Source organism: Gadus chalcogrammus, chromosome 14 (genome assembly GCF_026213295.1).
Source record: "Gadus chalcogrammus isolate NIFS_2021 chromosome 14, NIFS_Gcha_1.0, whole genome shotgun sequence".
Classification (NCBI taxonomy): Eukaryota; Metazoa; Chordata; class Actinopteri; order Gadiformes; family Gadidae; genus Gadus; species Gadus chalcogrammus.
The window spans coordinates 20,576,849-20,595,574 of record NC_079425.1 but is presented as its reverse complement, the minus strand read 5'-3'; the positions used below and the strand labels follow the sequence as shown (position 1 = coordinate 20,595,574).

General features: G+C 45.3%; 2 protein-coding genes across 2 annotated transcripts; one reads left to right on the top strand and one right to left on the bottom strand.

The window, feature by feature from the left end:
- Positions 1-272: 272 nt before the first annotated feature.
- gpalpp1 (GPALPP motifs containing 1) lies at positions 273-5,593 on the bottom strand. The gene is made up of 7 exons (XM_056607682.1): positions 5,382-5,593; positions 5,044-5,158; positions 4,760-4,849; positions 3,966-4,215; positions 3,000-3,170; positions 1,878-1,970; positions 273-1,762 (listed from the first exon to the last, which is right to left on the bottom strand). The coding sequence occupies exons 1-7, from the start codon at positions 5,461-5,463 to the stop codon at positions 1,544-1,546; spliced, it is 1,020 nt and encodes a 339-aa protein (XP_056463657.1). The 5' UTR covers positions 5,464-5,593; the 3' UTR covers positions 273-1,543.
- A 37-nt stretch (positions 5,594-5,630) lies between these two features.
- ercc3 (excision repair cross-complementation group 3) lies at positions 5,631-18,119 on the top strand. The gene is made up of 15 exons (XM_056607681.1): positions 5,631-5,856; positions 6,206-6,402; positions 6,916-7,152; positions 8,886-8,935; positions 9,237-9,372; positions 10,384-10,563; positions 10,703-10,907; positions 11,216-11,530; positions 12,594-12,778; positions 14,696-14,898; positions 15,329-15,425; positions 15,535-15,652; positions 16,162-16,280; positions 16,497-16,646; positions 17,318-18,119. Exons 1-15 carry the CDS (start codon positions 5,826-5,828, stop codon positions 17,453-17,455), a joined length of 2,361 nt encoding a protein of 786 aa, XP_056463656.1. The 5' UTR covers positions 5,631-5,825; the 3' UTR covers positions 17,456-18,119.
- The last annotated feature ends 607 nt before the right edge of the window (positions 18,120-18,726 follow it).

Sequence of the window (18,726 nt, the reverse complement as noted above, 5' to 3'; positions counted from 1 at the left end):
TTACGTATTTATGAAAAAGATTATTCTTATTATATAATAAACTTAGAATGATGTTCAATAATAACCGTATGCCTGAGATACAATGTGGAGCATAAATGCATTCCCGAGTACTGACTATCAGTGAACTATTACACCAGTCAATCGTCAGTTGTGAACATGTGTTAGCATAATAGAAAAACACATTAATATAGAAATATTTTAGAATTGATGGGGGAATGTCAGTATAATGTTCAAGCAGCTCCATATTCTTTATATCACATTTATTCATTATTGTTTGTGAGTGCCATGGCAGGCAAAACAGTCAACAATGTCGTTCTAGACAGAAAATAAGGAACATGCTGCTATATATAGATAGTCCCATCAATTGTAATAAAATGATTTATTCTGTTCCAGACGAGCTGACAGATTTGGCGCTCAAACATGTTTCATAGGGGTGGCCAGATGGAGCTCTGAAAATTCTGGGTTGCACACATGGCACACCTTAACCGAAAGCCAAAACAGACTTACAGCAATTCTATTGTGCTGTTGAATTATAAAGGCTAGATGAATATCATGTAAAAAATGAGTTAAAGAATACCATAATGCTATACTGTTTTGTTTTGCAGTTACTAACTGATGTGCAGAGACTTAACCGGTAGGTAGCATTGAGTTCCACAACAATCCTTTTTTAATGTGTATGTATCTATCTCTACATTTATTAGGCAATAGATTGTTCAGTAAATAGCCACGGGTTTTTTTTGGACAAAAGACAAATATACAGCTTAAATTTGAGTAAAAGGAACAAAACCTTTACTCGGTCTGGCTGGTTATGCACCTGGTATTTTCTATCATTCTAACAATTTTAAAAAATGACATTAGATAGTTTTCATGAATAGTAAATAATGCAAAATGTCAGACAGAATCATATTATACATGACTCGCCAGGGGACGCCACTGCCAAGCACCTGCCCCAGGATCTGTGCTCGTCAATTTCCTGAAAGAAAAGCCAAGGTACTGGTCTACCAAAGAAGAAAGTGTCCAGCGCCTCCCAGTGGCTTCACCCTGTCATACCAACACCACAAGGAGAAGACGTTGGTATTCAGTGTCCACCAGGAATAAATTCATAAATTGAAGAAGAGTTTGGAATACCAGCTTATACTGATCTGTTCAAAATTGTGTAAACAAAGCAATTTTTACTTTATTAAAACATTAAATTGAAATACATAACAATAATCAATATCTGACATCCAGGTATTAAATCCAGGCTATGCTCCTAAGAAGGTTAAAGGCATGAAATGATGGCTTTAAGTTTGAACTCATTCATATTTGGACACAGTATGAAGTTGAAAGGTCTCAAACTATGTGGCAGTTCCCTGTTTTTTCAACATCATCAAACCATATAGGAGAAGACCACAGGAGGTAGCGCTACACGAAACAGATTTCTAGACCTACTGGACTGTCCAGGGGTCTCCGGATCGAATTAACACATTTCGATAACAGCTGGCTCCCCTTTGCCTTCGAGATAAAACGTACAGCTTTCACACACAGCCTCTCCTCTGGAGGCCTAGAGGAACATGCGCTCCTTGCTGTGGGAGAACTTTGTGTTCAACTCCTGAGATTTCTTCAGCAGGCGTTCCTTCTGCGCCTCGTCGAAGCGGTTCACCTGCAGGTCTGCGTCGCGGTCAAACGCCTTCCTCTCCACTGGCTCCTTGACCTTCGTCAGGGCCTCTTTCTTCTGCTTCTTGGAGTGTAAAGTCATCAGAGACTCGCTGCGCTTCTTGTCCTAAGCACGGGACATAAAGAAAACATTATTATTAATATTTTTTATCATTGATAAAAGTTGTTGTTCCTATGGTGGAAATGTAGCTTTAACTGCAACGAACACCAAGGACACTCACATTGTACTTGGAAACCTTTTCCGCCATCTCCAGGTCTTTGCGGGACATTTTTGGTGCATCTTCTTTCACCTTCTCCTTTCCTTCGAGGCGCTCCTATTAGACAGGTCAATAAAAGGACAGACTTGAATAAACACACAAAACACATCCTTGTCTCTGGTCAGAGAGGGGGGCTAGTGTTCAGAGAGCGTTGGTTGTGGGCGAGTTGTTAGAGATGGGGGGCTGGGCTAATGATGAGGGTCTACCCTTTTAGAGAGGGGATGGGCTATTGGTTAGAGGGGGTTAGTTATAAGCTAGTGTTGTGGATTCATGTTAAAGAAGGAGAGGGGGCTAGGTGTGGGTTTCTACCTGTTAGAGGGGGTGGGTTTCTACCCGTTAGAGGGGGTGGGTTCCTACCTGTTAGAGGGGGTGGGTTCCTACCTGTTAGTGGGGGTGGGTTCCTACCTGTTAGAGGGGATGGGTTTTACCTGTTAGAGGGGGTGGGTTCCTACCTGTTAGAGGGGGTGGGTTCCTACCTGTTAGAGGGGGTGGGTTTTACCTGTTAGAGGGGATGGGTTCCTACCTGTTAGAGGGGGTGGGTTCCTACCTGTTAGAGGGGGTGGGTTCCTACCTGTTAGAGGGGGTGGGTTCCTACCTGTTAGAGGGGGTGGGTTCCTACCTGTTAGAGGGGGTGGGTTCCTACCTGTTAGAGGGGGGGTGGGTTCCTACCTGTTAGAGGGGGTGGGTTCCTACCTGTTAGAGGGGGGGTGGGTTCCTACCTGTTAGAGGGGGTGGGTTCCTACCTGTTAGAGGGGGTGGGTTTTACCTGTTAGAGGGGATGGGTTCCTACCTGTTAGAGGGGGTGGGTTCCTACCTGTTAGAGGGGGTGGGTTTTACCTGTTAGAGGGGATGGGTTCCTACCTGTTAGAGGGGGTGGGTTCCTACCTGTTAGAGGGGATGGGTTCCTACCTGTTAGAGGGGGTGGGTTCCTACCTGTTAGAGGGGGTGGGTTTTACCTGTTAGAGGGGATGGGTTCCTACCTGTTAGAGGGGGGGTGGGTTCCTACCTGTTAGAGGGGGTGGGTTCCTACCTGTTAGAGGAGGGCAAGGTGTAAGTTTCTACCGTTAGAGGCGGGGGGGTTCCTACCTGTAGCTTGCGCTCCCGTTCGGCGGGGGTGTCAGTCCACATGGAGCGGTCCTTGTTCTCAGGACCGGCCTTCTTCTTGAAGGTCCTCGCCGCGAGGCCGAGGCCGATGTGCTGCAACTCTGGAGGGAGCTCTGTCATCCACGTCTCCCTGGCAACCACCTCAGGGGCTTCCTGTGGCCATGGGGACAACAGACACGCAGATTATTTTCTGTATAATTGTTGTTATTCATCACCATGTACTAGTACTTTCTGTTGTGGCATCCAAATCCCCCGTCTGGGTGATTTGGACTAGTATAATGCAAGCTCTGTGAATGAAGATGCAAGTTGAACTGAGTTGTCTCCGAACATTGCACTCTGGAATCCTTCCAGGTGTACCAAAGAACTGCAATCAGACTTGTATTCAGTCAGCCAGTCATCTAGTTCTTGTATGCGTATTGCGGGAGGCTCTGGCTCTCTCTCAACTCGTTTTAAGTACCGGTAAGTGTGTGTGTGCATATTGGTGCACGTGTGTGCATTAATGTCTGTGATCTCATTGTCACTTAATTGGAGCCTCCAGGGCCAGCCCCTCTTCCGGTGTGTAGAGGACCGCGTATAATCAAGACAGCCACAGTACGAGGTAACACACGCGTGGCCTTGTGACAACAAGGAAATTACAGACAAACGTTTTGATCTAAAAGTGTACATCTGAGGCAGTTTTGTGTCTGAGGAAAGGAAGTGGTCAGGAAGAGGACATGTGGTCAGGAAGAGACAGGATGGGTTCAGGAAGAGGACAGGATGTGGTCAGTAATAGGGCAGGATGTAGTCAGGAAGAGACAGGATGTGTTCAGGAATAGGACCGGAAGTGGTCAGGAAGAGACAGGATGCGGTCAAGAGAGCTGGTTGGTGTGCGGGTTAAAGGAGGTGACAGCAGGTTCAGTAGAGGTTTAAGCCGTAGAAATAAAGAGAACCAATAATAAACAGACTCACGTTTCCAGTCAGCTTGTCCTTCATCTTCTGAGCCCGACGCTCAATGTCCCGAAGAACGGAGTCATCCACGGGCCCCCGGGCCGGCATGGGGCCGATCACTTCCTCTTCCTCCTCACTGCACGACCGCTCGGCCGTGTAGCCCGGAGGAAGAGCGGGTCCCGGGATCCCGTCGTCACTGTCTCCATCATCCTCGTCGTCCGACGCTGCCCGGCGAAACCCTGGTGGTAGGGCAGGACCTAGTACAGACGGCCTGAACACACACACACACACACACACACACATTATTTATCTCTTCAATCACATTGTATTAGAATTGATTCCATCATTTCTTCTTTCAAGGATTTATAATCATTTCATTCACCATTTTAATCATTATTTACACCTCATTTACATGACATCACTATCATGCATTCATATTATGTGAATAAATCAACTTAAAAGTCACTCTTTCCATGTCTAAGTCTCCATGTTTCAACTACTAAACATAAACCATGTTTCACGTTTCAACTCCTTAACTTAAAACAGTAACCATCCATGTTTCAAGTCTTAACTCCTCAAACTAAGACAGCAACTATCAATGGTTCATGTTTTAACTCTTAAACCTAACATACCCGCTAACCATGTTTCATGTTTAATCTCCTAAATTTAACAGTCACAATGTTAAAAAGGAAATGTGCAGGGTTAGTTCAGCACTTTTCCAGTCACCATCGCAACCTGAAGCACTTTAGTCATGGTGTTCATCCCATACCATGTGTTTACTTGAGTGCGAGGTTAAGGAACAGAATAGTGCTCACCTCTCAGGTGAAGCCTGTTGCTTCTTAAACCCTGGGGGCAGAGCCGGTCCAAAGTATCCAGCATCGTCATCCTTGGTGTCTTTATCCAACCTGAACACATATCAATATGAACATTACACCAGTTATCCAACTATCTAGCTGTTGTCGTGGTTGTAGATAGTAACTAGTTATAAAACTGAATAACTTTTCGGGAGGTAATAGAATATGTAACTAGTTATAAAACTAACTAGCTGTTGAGGTAGGAGTGCAGGTAGAAAGGTAACGTTAGTGTATAGTGTGGTTACTCTTCGGTAGGGTGTCTGGTCTTGGCTCTCTTCGCCACCACCTCTTCCTCACTGTCCTCTGATGAAGATGACCGTCCTCCTGGTTTATAACCCGGAGGGAGAGCTGGACCGGCGACTGAACACACAACATACAGAGGAGACAGAACATCTTACTGTCCCCTAAGGGCCTTCTGGTGTGCATACAGTTGTCAGCCAGGGAGGGACATACATGTAACATGCATAGTAACAACAATTAAAACGTTAAATATAGTATCCACACTCCACTCCGTCTTTAGGGTTAGGGTTAGGGCTAGACATCGTGTTTCTGCTAAATTGGTCCATAGTTAAAAATGACTTACAATCATCATCATCACTTTCGGAGTCTTCGTCGCGGGTCTTCCTCGGCGGCAGGGCGGGACCGATGACGCCACGACTAGACATATTGGTTTATGATTTCTGACCAAAACGAAGCTGAAATCAAATGTAAAACGTGTAAGATAGAATTTTAAAAAACATTAGGGAGAACAAAAAGGATTTGAACCCGTAGCCTACCGGAAGTAAACATAAGACCGTACATCCAATCAGCGCCCAGATATGGACCACGTGGTCATCTCTGCGGAAGTGTTGTGTGTGTTGTTTTCCTCTCTGCCACCACCACCATGCCATCATCATGATCATCATCATCCCTAGCAGCAGCTACAGACACAGTTTGATTTGATACCTTTAGAACTTATTGGTAGATGAAGACCTATAAGTTGATCTAAACATATGAGTCCTGTGGTTATTAAAGTGTGATCTTTGAGATGGGGAAGAAGGACAAAGCAGACCGGGGTGGTGAGTAACTCACGGCGCAGTTAAGCTTTAAAAATCAATGTGTAACAACGTTATATAAAATACAAATGTCATAAAATATGAATCATCCCTTAAAATAATCAGATTCAAGCGTTTCACCAGTTATCCAGATTTAGCTCTATGTTAAACTAACTAACTGTTCTGAACTTAACATAATATATAAGTTAAAACTGCTGTCACGCCATCTACGCAGCACTTTTCTCTCTCAGTGTTAGTCGTCACTACTCTTTCGTATGTTTCAGTTATTCCCAGCCCCACCTGTAAGTCACTAAGAATAAAAGCGTCGTTCGTCAGATTGTTATTTGAGTTATCTCTTCCTCTCCGTCCCCAGAGAAGCGGTCCAAGAAACGTTCCTACGAGGAAGAGGATGATGATGAAGAGGTGGGGGGAGCGGATTCCCAGGAGATCCCTGCAGCTGCGGGGAAGCATGTGGAGGAGTCCACCACTAAGCTGGATGAGTACGGAGCTAAGGACTACCGCTCCCAGATGCTACTGAAGAACGACCACTCCTCACGACCGCTATGGGTGGTAAGGACCTGCAGCCTACGTCCTTATGGTTATTGTAGTGCTTCTTCAGTTGGTTCGTGCACAATGGATCGATGGAGTAGGTAAAGTGTTTCAGAGCTAGTTGTGCATGTGTGACTTTTGATGTGACAAATAATAGTTGAACACACACAGTTAGAGAATCTCTGAAAATACTGTTACAATACTAATGTCAACCAACACTTCATGTGACCCCCAAATTCTGTCATCGCCTCGCCAGATCCCCCCCTCCGTCAACATACTGCTGCTGACTAATCTCGTTAAGATACTCATTCCATATCGGCCTCTAAATTGGTGTAGCCACCCTGTTTTATAAGTACTGCAACAGCAGGTGTATCAAATTTCAAAGTGCCTTCTAAGTCCTCCACAACACTACCGATCAACAAAGTGCGTTTCAGATTACTAGAGCTAGATCAGCAATTGTTTGTAGGGAGATCCATCCAGAAAGCCCAGGGGTTGTGTTAAACCTGTCCCCCCCCCCCCCCCCTCCCATCCCAGGCCCCAGATGGTCACATCTTCCTGGAGGCCTTCTCTCCCGTCTATAAATACGCCCAGGACTTCCTGGTGGCCATCGCTGAGCCGGTGTGCCGGCCCGTCCACGAACACGAGTACAAGCTGACGGCCTACTCACTGTACGCCGCCGTCAGTGTCGGCCTGCAGACCTCCGACATCGTGGAGTACCTGCAGAAACTAAGCAAGACCTCTGTACCCGACGGTATCATTCAGTTCATCAAGGTAATTTGAGGCAGCTAGAATCAACATGTAACCAATAGTAGAATGAATAAGTGTGTGTGTGTGTGTGTGTGTGTGTGTGTGTGTGTGTGTGTGTGTGTGTGTGTGTGTGTGTGTGTGTGTGTGTGTGTGTGTGTGTGTGTGTGTGTGTGTGTGTGTGTGAATATATAAATAAATACTATGAATTATTATATATATATATATATATATATATCAGTGGCGGCTGGTGGATTTTAAGGTGAGGGAGGAAGGGCCGCACGCTTGGTTGCCATTGGCCTGCTTGCACTGTGGGTGTATGGTGGCATAAGAATGTGAGACTCAAGTTGTTTCAGGGTGTTTTGGTGAACTACAAAATAGCAGGGAGGGAGTTATGTGAACAAAATGTATACAAAGCCACCAGTGGCATCACTGTAATTTGAGAAGGAAAGGATGCAAAGCATATTAGTCAAATCAGGCCTACTATTGATTTGTAAAAGTAAATCAAAAATCTGGGCCTACCATTGGGCCTATTTTTGCCCTCACTGACTGAAGTTATTTAGCTATGTTTATTTTCAGTTACAATTGCTTGTAATGCTACCAGTAAGTCATGCGTACCTAGCAAACCATGTAGCACTCACAACACTGACGTTGCCATTACTTCTGGTGACCTTGATTTTGGGAAGTGGTCTACCTCTTTCTTTGGTCGCTAACTTAGCACTGTAACTGAATGAATGGAATGCTTTTTGTAATAAGACGTTAACAATGTCCTCCGTTTCCAATGTTTCCATTGTGCATTTAGGATCGCGCTATCGCAGATTTCACTTGCTCTGCGTCTTTCAGACTGAACACCGCGGCAATGCAGACCGGGTTTGCTATCGACAGCGTTGCCAGATTGGGCAGATTTCCCGCCCAATGATAATTCTTCCAGCCTAACATGGTTAAAAGTAGCCCAATTGGGTGGGAAATCGGACCAATCTGGCAACACTGCTCAACATCCAGGGATCCTGCTTATTGGTTCATAGCGCAGACGGATAGATTTTTGCGCGAATCAGACCCCTTAAGGTCCCACCCACTCAGAGGAGGATTTTCCTCCTCTCTCCCATTGAAACCCATGTTATCCACCGGCCGCCAGTACTTTCGGGAAAATGAATGGGAGTGGACGGCGGCTTCCGGAGGACGTTCCTCCCTGAAGTAATTGTCAATAGGCGATAGGGGGTGCTAATGTCCCTTTACCCAGGGAAACGAACATTATATATTCAAAGGCAATAAAGTAGTCATATTTAAGGGCATTAATTCATTACAATAGTCTGGGCAATCTACATTTTTTATTCTCAACAATGTTAGGGAGGATCTTCCTCCCTCTCCTCAATGGAGAAGCCTCCACTGATATATATATATATATATATATATATATATATATATATATATATTTAGATATACATAATGTTTGTATGGACTCGTCTCAAAACTGCTCCTCAACCGTGTCCACTATAGATTATTCAACCTAAGTCTGTATCTCGCTGTAATACATCCTGGAATAAACCATCTGTTCACCCCTCTTATCCAACCTGTCAAGTTGCTTTGATTTCGACTTCAAGAATTACTACTAAGACGGAAAATGAGTCTACGAACAGTTTAGAAATAAGCTGAAATCTAACACTATGTATATTTGTACGTATGTATATTTGTACGAACATATTTACTGTATATATTATGTACAGATATAATGATGTCGTCACCTTCCTTCTATTCCTCAGCTCTGCACTGTGAGCTACGGAAAAGTCAAGATGGTTCTCAAACACAACAGGTATAATATTATAGTACTGCTGACCTGTACTACTACAGGCATACTATTATAACTAATATACTAACTAACTACTACTAAATAACTACCCACCTTTCTATCTAACTGACTAACTATACCCACCTCTCTAATCAACTAACCAATTTATTATATCTTAAACTAAATGACTACCCACTTCTCTATGTAACTAACTAACCAACCTACCACCTCTCTATCTTATTAACTAATCCCTCTCCTCTCTACCACCTAACTTGGCTCTCCCTCCACCTCTCCGAATCTGCGCCCTCCCGGTGTGTCTGCTCAGGTACTTTGTGGAGAGTGCGTTTCCCGAGGTGATCCAGAACCTCCTGCAGGACTCGGTCATCAGAGACTGTCGCCTGCGCACCGCCGACGGAGCGGACACGGAGCTCATCACAGAGATCATCAGCAGCAAGTCAGCGGTAGGTCGACCCTTCCTCCTACCGACCCTACCTGCAACCGACCTCCTAGCCTCTCGCTCCTAGCCCCTACCTCCTAAACCATAGCCGTTTCTCAATGCCAAGTACGCGAATTGCGGACTCGTGGACTTGGAAGTTCGCACTTGGCAAGTCCGGACTTCCAAGTAGTACAAACCTCCGAGGCCGGGAGTACGCACCTGCAATTGGAACAGCAGCGGACTGGATGACGTCACCATCTTATTATTGGAGAGTAGGCTATTGATATAAGAATTACGAACGTGCGGGAATAGAATAGAAACACACACACACGCACACGCACACACACGCATACAGACACACAAGGCCTGAGTGCTGGTCACTTACTGTCCCCTATTTGAAAACATAGGAATGCGAAATGCATCCTGGGATATTTAGTCCACACATGTCACCTCCGATGCATCCTCGATGAAACGGGCAATTGAAGAACGGATCAACAACACTTCCGGGTTTTACGACAGTACTTGACTTGATGCGTACTTTGAATTGGAACAGTACTTGGGGTACGACTGACGACGTTTCACGAGAACGCAAGTACACAAGTACAGAAAAGAACGCGAATTGAGAAACGGCTCATGTCTCCTTGTCCACCAAGCTCCTACCCGGTGTCCTAGCCCCTACATCTCTTGCTGTCTCTCCTCTCTGTAGATCCCCTACTCTCTTTTTATCACTAGATCTCTAACTATCTCTCCTCACAGCAGACCTATAACTATTTCTCCTCTAGGTAGCTCTCTAATTATCTTGTCTCTGTAGATCTCTTGCTATCTTCTCTTAGTAGATCTATAACTATCTTGTCTCTCAGTAGATATCCTACTATCTTGTCTCAGTAGATATCTTACTATCTGCCAATATCTTGTCTCATTAGATCTCTAGCCATCTCTCCTCTCAGTGTGCCTCTAACTAGCTATCCTCTTTGTAGATCTCAGTAGATGTCTAACATCATGCCTCAGTACATCTCTGACTGTCTCTTCTCTCTAGATCGCCAGATCTGTGCAGGCTGAGAAGGCAGGAGCAGCGGCGACCTCGACCACCGCGGCAGGAGAAGGAACCTCTTCCACCGCGCTGGTTCCTGAGGACATCTTCAGCTACTACGAGCAGATGGACAAGGAGGAAGAGGAGGAGGAGGAGACACAGACCGTGTCCTTTGAGATACGACAGGTCAATATTTCAGCATTACTGTTCTTTAAAATATTTTGTACTATGATAAAACATTTACCGGTAATATGAGTTTTAAGTGTGTGTGTGTGTGTGTGTGTGTGTGTGTGTTCTTCCGGCCCATCCATCCGTCCCACTCCAGGAGATGATCGAGGAGGTTCAAAAACGCTGCATCCAGCTGGAGTACCCCCTGCTGGCGGAGTACGACTTCCGCAACGACACGGTGAACCCCGACATCAACATGGACCTCAAGCCGACGGCCGTGCTGCGGCCGTACCAGGAGAAGAGCCTCCGGAAGATGTTCGGGAACGGACGCGCTCGCTCCGGCGTCATCGTGCTGCCCTGTGGTACGGATTACGCTTCATCAGCCTTTTTAAATATAGTAGTATTAATGTGTAGGTATAAGTAAGATATTATATAATCTTCGAGTTAAACCTAAAGGAAAACCCTGTTCGAGAAATTCAAAGTTCTTTGGTAGAACTTACTCCCGATATAATTGTTGGTAAAGCGGGCATTCTCTCCTTTTGTGTTTGTGTGTTGTACTGTGGATTTGTGTGCGTGTGTTGTGCGTCTTTTTGTGTGTGTATGTTGCACTGTGGATTTGTGTGTGTGTGTGTGTGTGTTGCGTCTCTGTTTGTGTGTATGGCGGGTGCAGGTGCGGGGAAGTCTCTTGTGGGCGTGACGGCCGCCTGCACGGTGAGGAAGCGCTGCCTGGTGCTGGGGAACTCGTCGGTGTCGGTGGAGCAGTGGAAGGCCCAGTTCAAGATGTGGTCCACCATTGACGACTCCCAGATCTGCCGCTTCACGTCGGACGCCAAGGACAAGCCCATTGGCTGCTCGGTGGCCATCAGCACCTACTCCATGCTGGGCCACACCACCAAGAGGTCCTGGGAGGCCGAGCGCGTCATGGAGTGGATGAGGAGCCAGGAGTGGGGCCTGATTATACTGGATGAGGTGCACACCATTCCTGGTGAGAGGACTACTTTGTTTCTTCACGCTGATAGTGTCGGCCCAACTATATTTATACACTCTGTTGTCGGCCCAACTATATTTATACACTCTGTTGTCGGCCCAACTTTATTTACACACTCTTTTGCTTTCGGCCCAACTTTATTTACACACTCTTTTGCTTTCGGCCCAACTTTATTTACACACTCTTTTGCTGTCGGCCCAACTTAATTTACAGTCTCTGATACTGTTGGCCCAACTTTATTTACACACTCTTTTGCTGTCGGCCCAACTTTATTTACACACTCTTTTGCTTTCGGCCCAACTTTATTTACACACTCTTTTGCTGTCGGCCCAACTTTATTTACACACTCTTTTGCTTTCGGCCCAACTTTATTTACTCACTTTTTTACTGCCAACTTTATTTACTCCCTCTGATACTATTGGTTTTACTTTGCTTCTCCCTGTCCCCCTTTATGCATACATTTCGTTGATGCGAAGCTGAAGGCCCTGCAGGCCTAGGCTACAGAGAGCCTGGCCCTGAAACCACAGTCTGAGGGCCAGAGTTACATAGGCTGTATCGCTAAAGATAAGCTCATTCATGAGTGCAAGACGGAGGTTTAAGAAGTAGATTTAACAGAATTGATTTATACATTGGCAAGTTATCAGTCCTCTTTTGGATGCGAGATGAATGTTCAGCCATATCAAGTTTTCGAGTTTCGGCCTGTAGAGTTTCACAGTAGAGAGACCCATTCCACTTAACACACCTTTACTGATCCCCGACCCCAGCAGCATGTTTGGACAAAATACATTTAAGGCAAACGAAAGTGAGGCGCTCCTATTGATCTAAAGTCTGCTTGGTGAGACCGCCATTCCCCTTTGTTCAAACACTGTGAATTGTAGTTTATCCTCCAAAATCTGAACTGAAATTCTATTTTTTATTTATTCACAAAAGGAGATATACATTTGTCGACTTTTAAAAATGAGGATAACCGATCAATAAATAAGTGTAGTATTAATATTGTGATATTAACATTATAAATATATTTGCACTAACATTCACTATACACGTGGCCTCCCCACAGCCAAGATGTTCCGGCGGGTTCTGACCATCGTCCAGTGCCACTGTAAGCTGGGTCTCACCGCCACGCTGGTCCGAGAGGACGACAAGATCGTGGACCTGAACTTCCTGATCGGACCCAAGCTGTTTGAGGCCAACTGGATGGAGCTGCAGAACAACGGATACATCGCCAAGGTCCAGTGTGCTGAGGTGGGGCTCGGGGCCAGTAGGGCCACCATGGTCCACCAGGGGCCACTAGGGCCATCATGGTCCACCAGGGGCCAGTAGGGCCGCCATGGTCCACCAGGGGCCACTAGGGGGCACTAGGGGCCACCGGCATCCACTAGGGTTCACCAGGGTCAACTATGGCTACAGGTTCCACTAAGGGCTAGGGGGGGCTAGGGTATACTAGGGGCTAGAGGGGGGCTAGGGTATACTAGGGGGGGCTAGAGTATACTATGGTATACTAGGGGGGGCTAGAGTATACCAGGGGCTAGGGTATACTAGGGGGGGCTAGAGTATACTATGGTATACTAGGGGGGGCTAGAGTATACCAGGGGCTAGAGGGGGGCTAGAGTATACCAGGGGCTAGGGTATACTAGGGGGGGCTAGAGTATACCAGGGGCTAGAGGGGGGCTAGGGTATACTAGGGGGGGCTAGAGTATACTATGGTATACTAGGGGGGGCTAGAGTATACTAGGGGCTAGAGGGGGGCTAGGGTATACTAGGGGCTAGAGGGGGGCTAGGGTATACTAGGGGCTAGAGGGGGGCTAGGGTATACTAGGGGCTAGAGTATACTAGGGTTTACTTGGGGGGGCTAGGGTATACTAGGGGGGGCTAGTGTATACTAGGGGCTAGGGGGGGCTAGAGTATATTAGGGGCTAGAGTATACTAGGGGCTAGGGTATACTAGGGGCTAGAGTCTAGGGTGAGGATGGAGGGTTTAGGCCAGGCGTCTTCAATTAAAATTGAACAAGGTCCAGTTACTAAAAGTTCCTTCCAAGAAAGGTCTGAACCTCTAACCTACCACGTCGTAATAGCCTACTTTTGTCAAATACAATCAACACGACATATTTCCTTATAATTTCAATTTCCAAATAGCCTACTTTAACGCAAATGCAAAAAGAGCATTAGGCCTTCATTTCAAGTAAGCAAAACAGGTACACTAGGCCTACATTTCAAGTATGCAAAACAGGTACCCCATCTGTAGTGACTGAGACCTTTGTTAGATCAATCCCCCTCTTTGACAGCATCTCCTTAATAGCCTCATTAATATCTTCTCGTCTTGTGTGTGTCTCAAGTGGTGTTAGACCCAACAGGTCCTCACAGATCTCTTTCTTGTCTTGATGAAAAAATCGCACATAAACCAAAAGGTGGGCATTATCCGTTACATCTGAAGACTCATCGATGGCTAAGGATGGGGCACTCTGAACAGCCGCATCAAACTGTGACAGTGCGTCTTCTGATTTTCTGATTTTCTGGTTGTCGTTGCAGCTGACATTGGGATATGCTTTATTTTTTCACACAATTCATCCCTTTGTTTACCTTCAAGTATCGTCTTGGCAGCGGCGTTCAAGCACTCCTCGACAATAGTCTGAAAGTTTTTTTATGTTGGATTCGTAATGCCCCCTGATATTCCCGCTTTTTATCAGCGCCACGGTTTCAACACATAAAAGACGCAACAAAGGTTTAGTACTGCCTTGCGGGAGAATGAACATTTATTGGTCAGTCCATTCATCTTTAAAATGACTGTTTTCGTGGTCAACTTTCCTAATTTTCGAGCAAGTGATTTTATCATTCCAAATCGCTCTTCCAGTAAACAAACGCTTTGATTGGCTATTTTTTTAGTGACGCTATTACGCACATGCCGTGACAGACGGAGGGAGGGGGGGAGTTCGGTGAGGGCATGATCTTCGCTATGTGAAGATCATTGCCTTTTGCTGTTTTTATGCTGTACTACAGACTATTCTGCCTTCCAATTTGTATTTCAGTGAGAAATGTCTTTATTAACATAATCATGCTTTGTATAGTGAAATCATGAAAAAAAAAGGGTTAGTCCTGGCATCTCCGGTCCGCCGTTTGGAGATGCCAGGTCTAGGTCTCTAATGTCGGGACCGTCCTCCCCTAGGTGTGGTGTCCCATGTCTCCAGAGTTCTACCGGGAGTACGTCGCCATCAAGACCAAGAAGAGGATCCTCCTCTACACCATGAACCCCAACAAGTTCCGCGCCTGCCAGTTCCTCATCCGCTTCCACGAGCGCCGCAACGACAAGATCATCGTGTTTGCCGACAACGTGTTCGCCCTCAAGGAGTATGCCATCCGCCTAAACAAGTAAGATCCGAAGCCATGACAGCCACGGAGAGGTTCATGTAAGGCTTAATTAATCGAATATTGATCGCGATTTCGATTTTTGGCTCAAACGATCTGCAAACTAATATAATCGAGTTGAAACGATATGTATATATATTTATTGTTATTATTATTTATTTTTATTCATTAATTGTTTTATAGAAATGGAACAGCTGGATACATTTTTGTACATTATTTTCGATTTAAACGTTTTCTACTTGAACATTTAGTGGAAATGTCAAGGTTCCCAGTTTCGAAGTGTTATTTTGGAGAGAAATGCCCAATAGATGCATTATGTTTTGAAACTCAAAAATGATCGTTTGAATTATCGAGATTTCAATATCGGCTACTGTAGGCCACGAGGACCAGTGTGTTGAGCTCTTTCTCTCCCCCCCCCCCCCCCCCCTTCTAGACCTTACATCTACGGCCCCACCTCTCAGGGGGAGCGCATGCAGATCCTCCAGAACTTCAAACTCAACCCCAAGATCAACACCATCTTCATCTCCAAGGTGAGTCCCTCTCTCCTGTGGGATCGTCCGGGCTCCGTCCCTCACGTCGTCCACAGAACTGCCCTCTCTCGTGTATGCTGTGTGAACAGCCCTGTCCCTCCGCCCGCAGGTAGGAGACACGTCCTTCGACCTCCCGGAGGCCAACGTGCTGATCCAGATCTCCTCCCACGGCGGGTCCCGGCGGCAGGAGGCCCAGAGGCTGGGCCGCGTGCTGAGAGCCAAGAAAGGTGCGTCTGACTTCATGTGTGTGTGTGTGTGTGTGTGTGTGTGTGTGTGTGTGTGTGTGTGTGTGTGTACTTGGATAGATGTCATTCAGATTTTAGTAATTCCTTTTGGCTTTAATGCTAGCCTAGCCCATTCACACACAGATACGAATTGTAAGCTTATGGAGGTTATAGTTAATCGCTATTCTATTACTCTAGCCAGACTAGTAGCCTTATACTGGATTTTAAAATGGATATATTTTGTATGAAACAAGAATGGGGGGAAAAAGTGATTTGCTTACAATTGCAGCAAGATGTATCAGAAAAGAGGGTAGAAGCTCATGGCACATTGGAAACGGATGTTGTAAGTTGTGCTCTGGCTCGGTTTATACAAGTAGCTTTTTTGACCGTTGAACGATAAACCGCCATGCTTTGGGGTGAGACACTTTTAACAAAAAGCGATATCGCTCAACCCTAGTCTAGCAGGCCTCTAGCTGCTTTGTCTGACCTCGCGTGGTGTTCTGCTCGTGTAGGCATGGTGGCGGAGGAGTACAACGCCTACTTCTACTCTCTGGTGTCTCAGGACACTCAGGAGATGGCCTACTCCACCAAGAGACAGAGGTTCCTGGTGGACCAGGGGTACAGCTTCAAGGTCAGATACTGCCCCCTGGCCCTGAACCCCTGACCTTTAACCCCTAGCCCTTAACCCCAAGCCCTTAACCCCCAGCCCTTAACCCCTAACCCCTAGCCCTTAAACCCTAACCGTTAACCCCTAGCCCTTAAACCCTTACCGTGTGTGTGTCTTTGTGTGTGTGTGTGTCTGTGTGTGTTTGTGTGTGTGTGTTTCTTTGTGCGTGTGCGTGTGCAGGTGATCACTAAGATGGCGGGCATGGAGGAGGACGACCTGATGTTCTCCACGCGGGAGGAGCAGCAGCTGCTGCTGCAGAAGGTGATCGCCGCCTCGGAACTGGACGCCGAGGAGGAGGTGGTGCTGGGGGAGATGGGGGGCCGACCCACGGTGAGATCAGAAGAGAGTCCTTTGTTGGTCCCACAGTGGGACCTTTGAAGGGTTACAGCAGCAGAGAGGATGGTGCAAATAACAGACGACAGAGTAGTGCAAAATACAAAACACAATGAGAAAATACAAAAAATGGACCATGTACAACAGTGTGCACTTTTTGCTGACAAGTGTGTGTCAGCAAGAGCAGTGCTGATTGTAGAGTATATAACGTTATTTTAAAGCATGACACAATACTATTTTATGTAACAGTATTATATTATAATATAATATCTGACGTGACATAATCAAATATATTTGAGCATTGTTTTTGTTACATTATATTCAAATATATTATGTAACATCTACCGGTAATTAAAATTAGAATATATAAAATTAATGTTTACAATATCACATAATTATATCTAAAATGATATTACAAACCATAAAATGATCAAATATAACATAAATAGCATACAACTATATACGAATATAGAATATAACATTATGCTGTATAAGTAACATTTCAATGTAATTTAATGAGTTTCGGTGACTATTTTATAATGATGTCATAATTAAGTCTCAATGAATAACTACTGATTTACTTTTAGTTGAACACTAGAAGGAGTGCATGCTTACAGGTATTTCTAGCATTTGTTTTCAGACATTTCTGGTGATTGTTTTCTTCTCAGTTCTCGCGGCGACCGGGCACCATGAGCTCCATGTCCGGGGCGGATGACGCCGTCTACATGGAGTACCACAGCCGGGGCCGCTCGGCCGCTGCCTCTGCCAAGGGATGCCACCCGCTCTTCAAGCGCTTCCGCAAGTAGAAAAAGCGCCCTCTGGTGGTCGATCCGGGACCTAAGGGCCAGCCCAGGGAGAATCTGGTTGAACAAAGCTACTTGATACTGTGGAGTAGATCCAGAGTTTTCCCGCCATACAGCTGCAGCTGAAGCAGAGAGGAAGTTCTGGTTGAAAGGAATCTAAGTGGACAATTTTTGTGTAGGGAAATAACCTTAAAAAATAGCCAAAGTTTTGGATACCGGTTATGATGATGTCTAAAGAGCAGAAAAACAGAAAATAATAATTTCCCAAAGTGTAATCCAGTATTTGGGTAGGAAATATGACTTTTGTTTCATTTGTGCATTAGGAAGTTTTATAACAGGTTGAAATATGTTTGGGTTGTAATGACACATTTAACTTTTCCATGTCAGACGGTTTTATAACTCCACCTTTAAATAAACAAAACTGGGAATTAAAAAATAATACTGATTGCTTATGTAGTGTGAATGTCCATTCATTGTACATCTTTTATTCATAGCTCCGCTTTTATTGATTGTACATATTTTATTAATCATACATACTACTTTTATTCGAGGATACTTTTAAAAGAGGAGGATATAGGGGAGGCCCCTTGGCGACCTCAGGGCGAGCCCTGATTGGCTGTGCAGCAGGACTGTGTCTCATGCTTACAGATCATTGGCTGGCGTGGTGGGATGGGAGTGTCTTGACATCGGGGCATTCTCTTGGATTGAAAACCTTCTAAATTTTTAGTAAATGTGTCAATATATAATTTTGTTCTTGGAATTCCTTATGGTTACAGCATCTTTACAAACACAGAAGACAAACAACTGTCACACAATTCAAATTAAAAGACTAAACAATTCATTATATTTTATTTAGCTTAGCTTATGCTCGTTGAAATCCATTGTTCCTCAGCATCATCAATACCTTATTTCTTCTTCTGTATTGCATCTTGTTCAGTCTTATCGCTGTGGTTCTGATTGAACTGGTGTCAAATAAGATTGGACAGAGTTATAACAATGTTCATATTATCAACCACTTTGGAAACAAACCATTAGGACCTTTTTGTTACCACTAATTATTACCAGGATTATTTAGATGCAAAGTGGACTACTGCAGAGGTGGCTTCTGACCTCAGAGAGGTTCTGGTACATGACCTCTGACCTAAGAGAGGTTCTGGTACATGACCTCTGACCTGAGAGTGGTTCCGGTACATGACCTCTGACCTGAGAGAGGTTCCGGTACATGACCTCTGACCTAAGAGTGGTTCCGGTACATGACCTCTGACCTGAGAGGG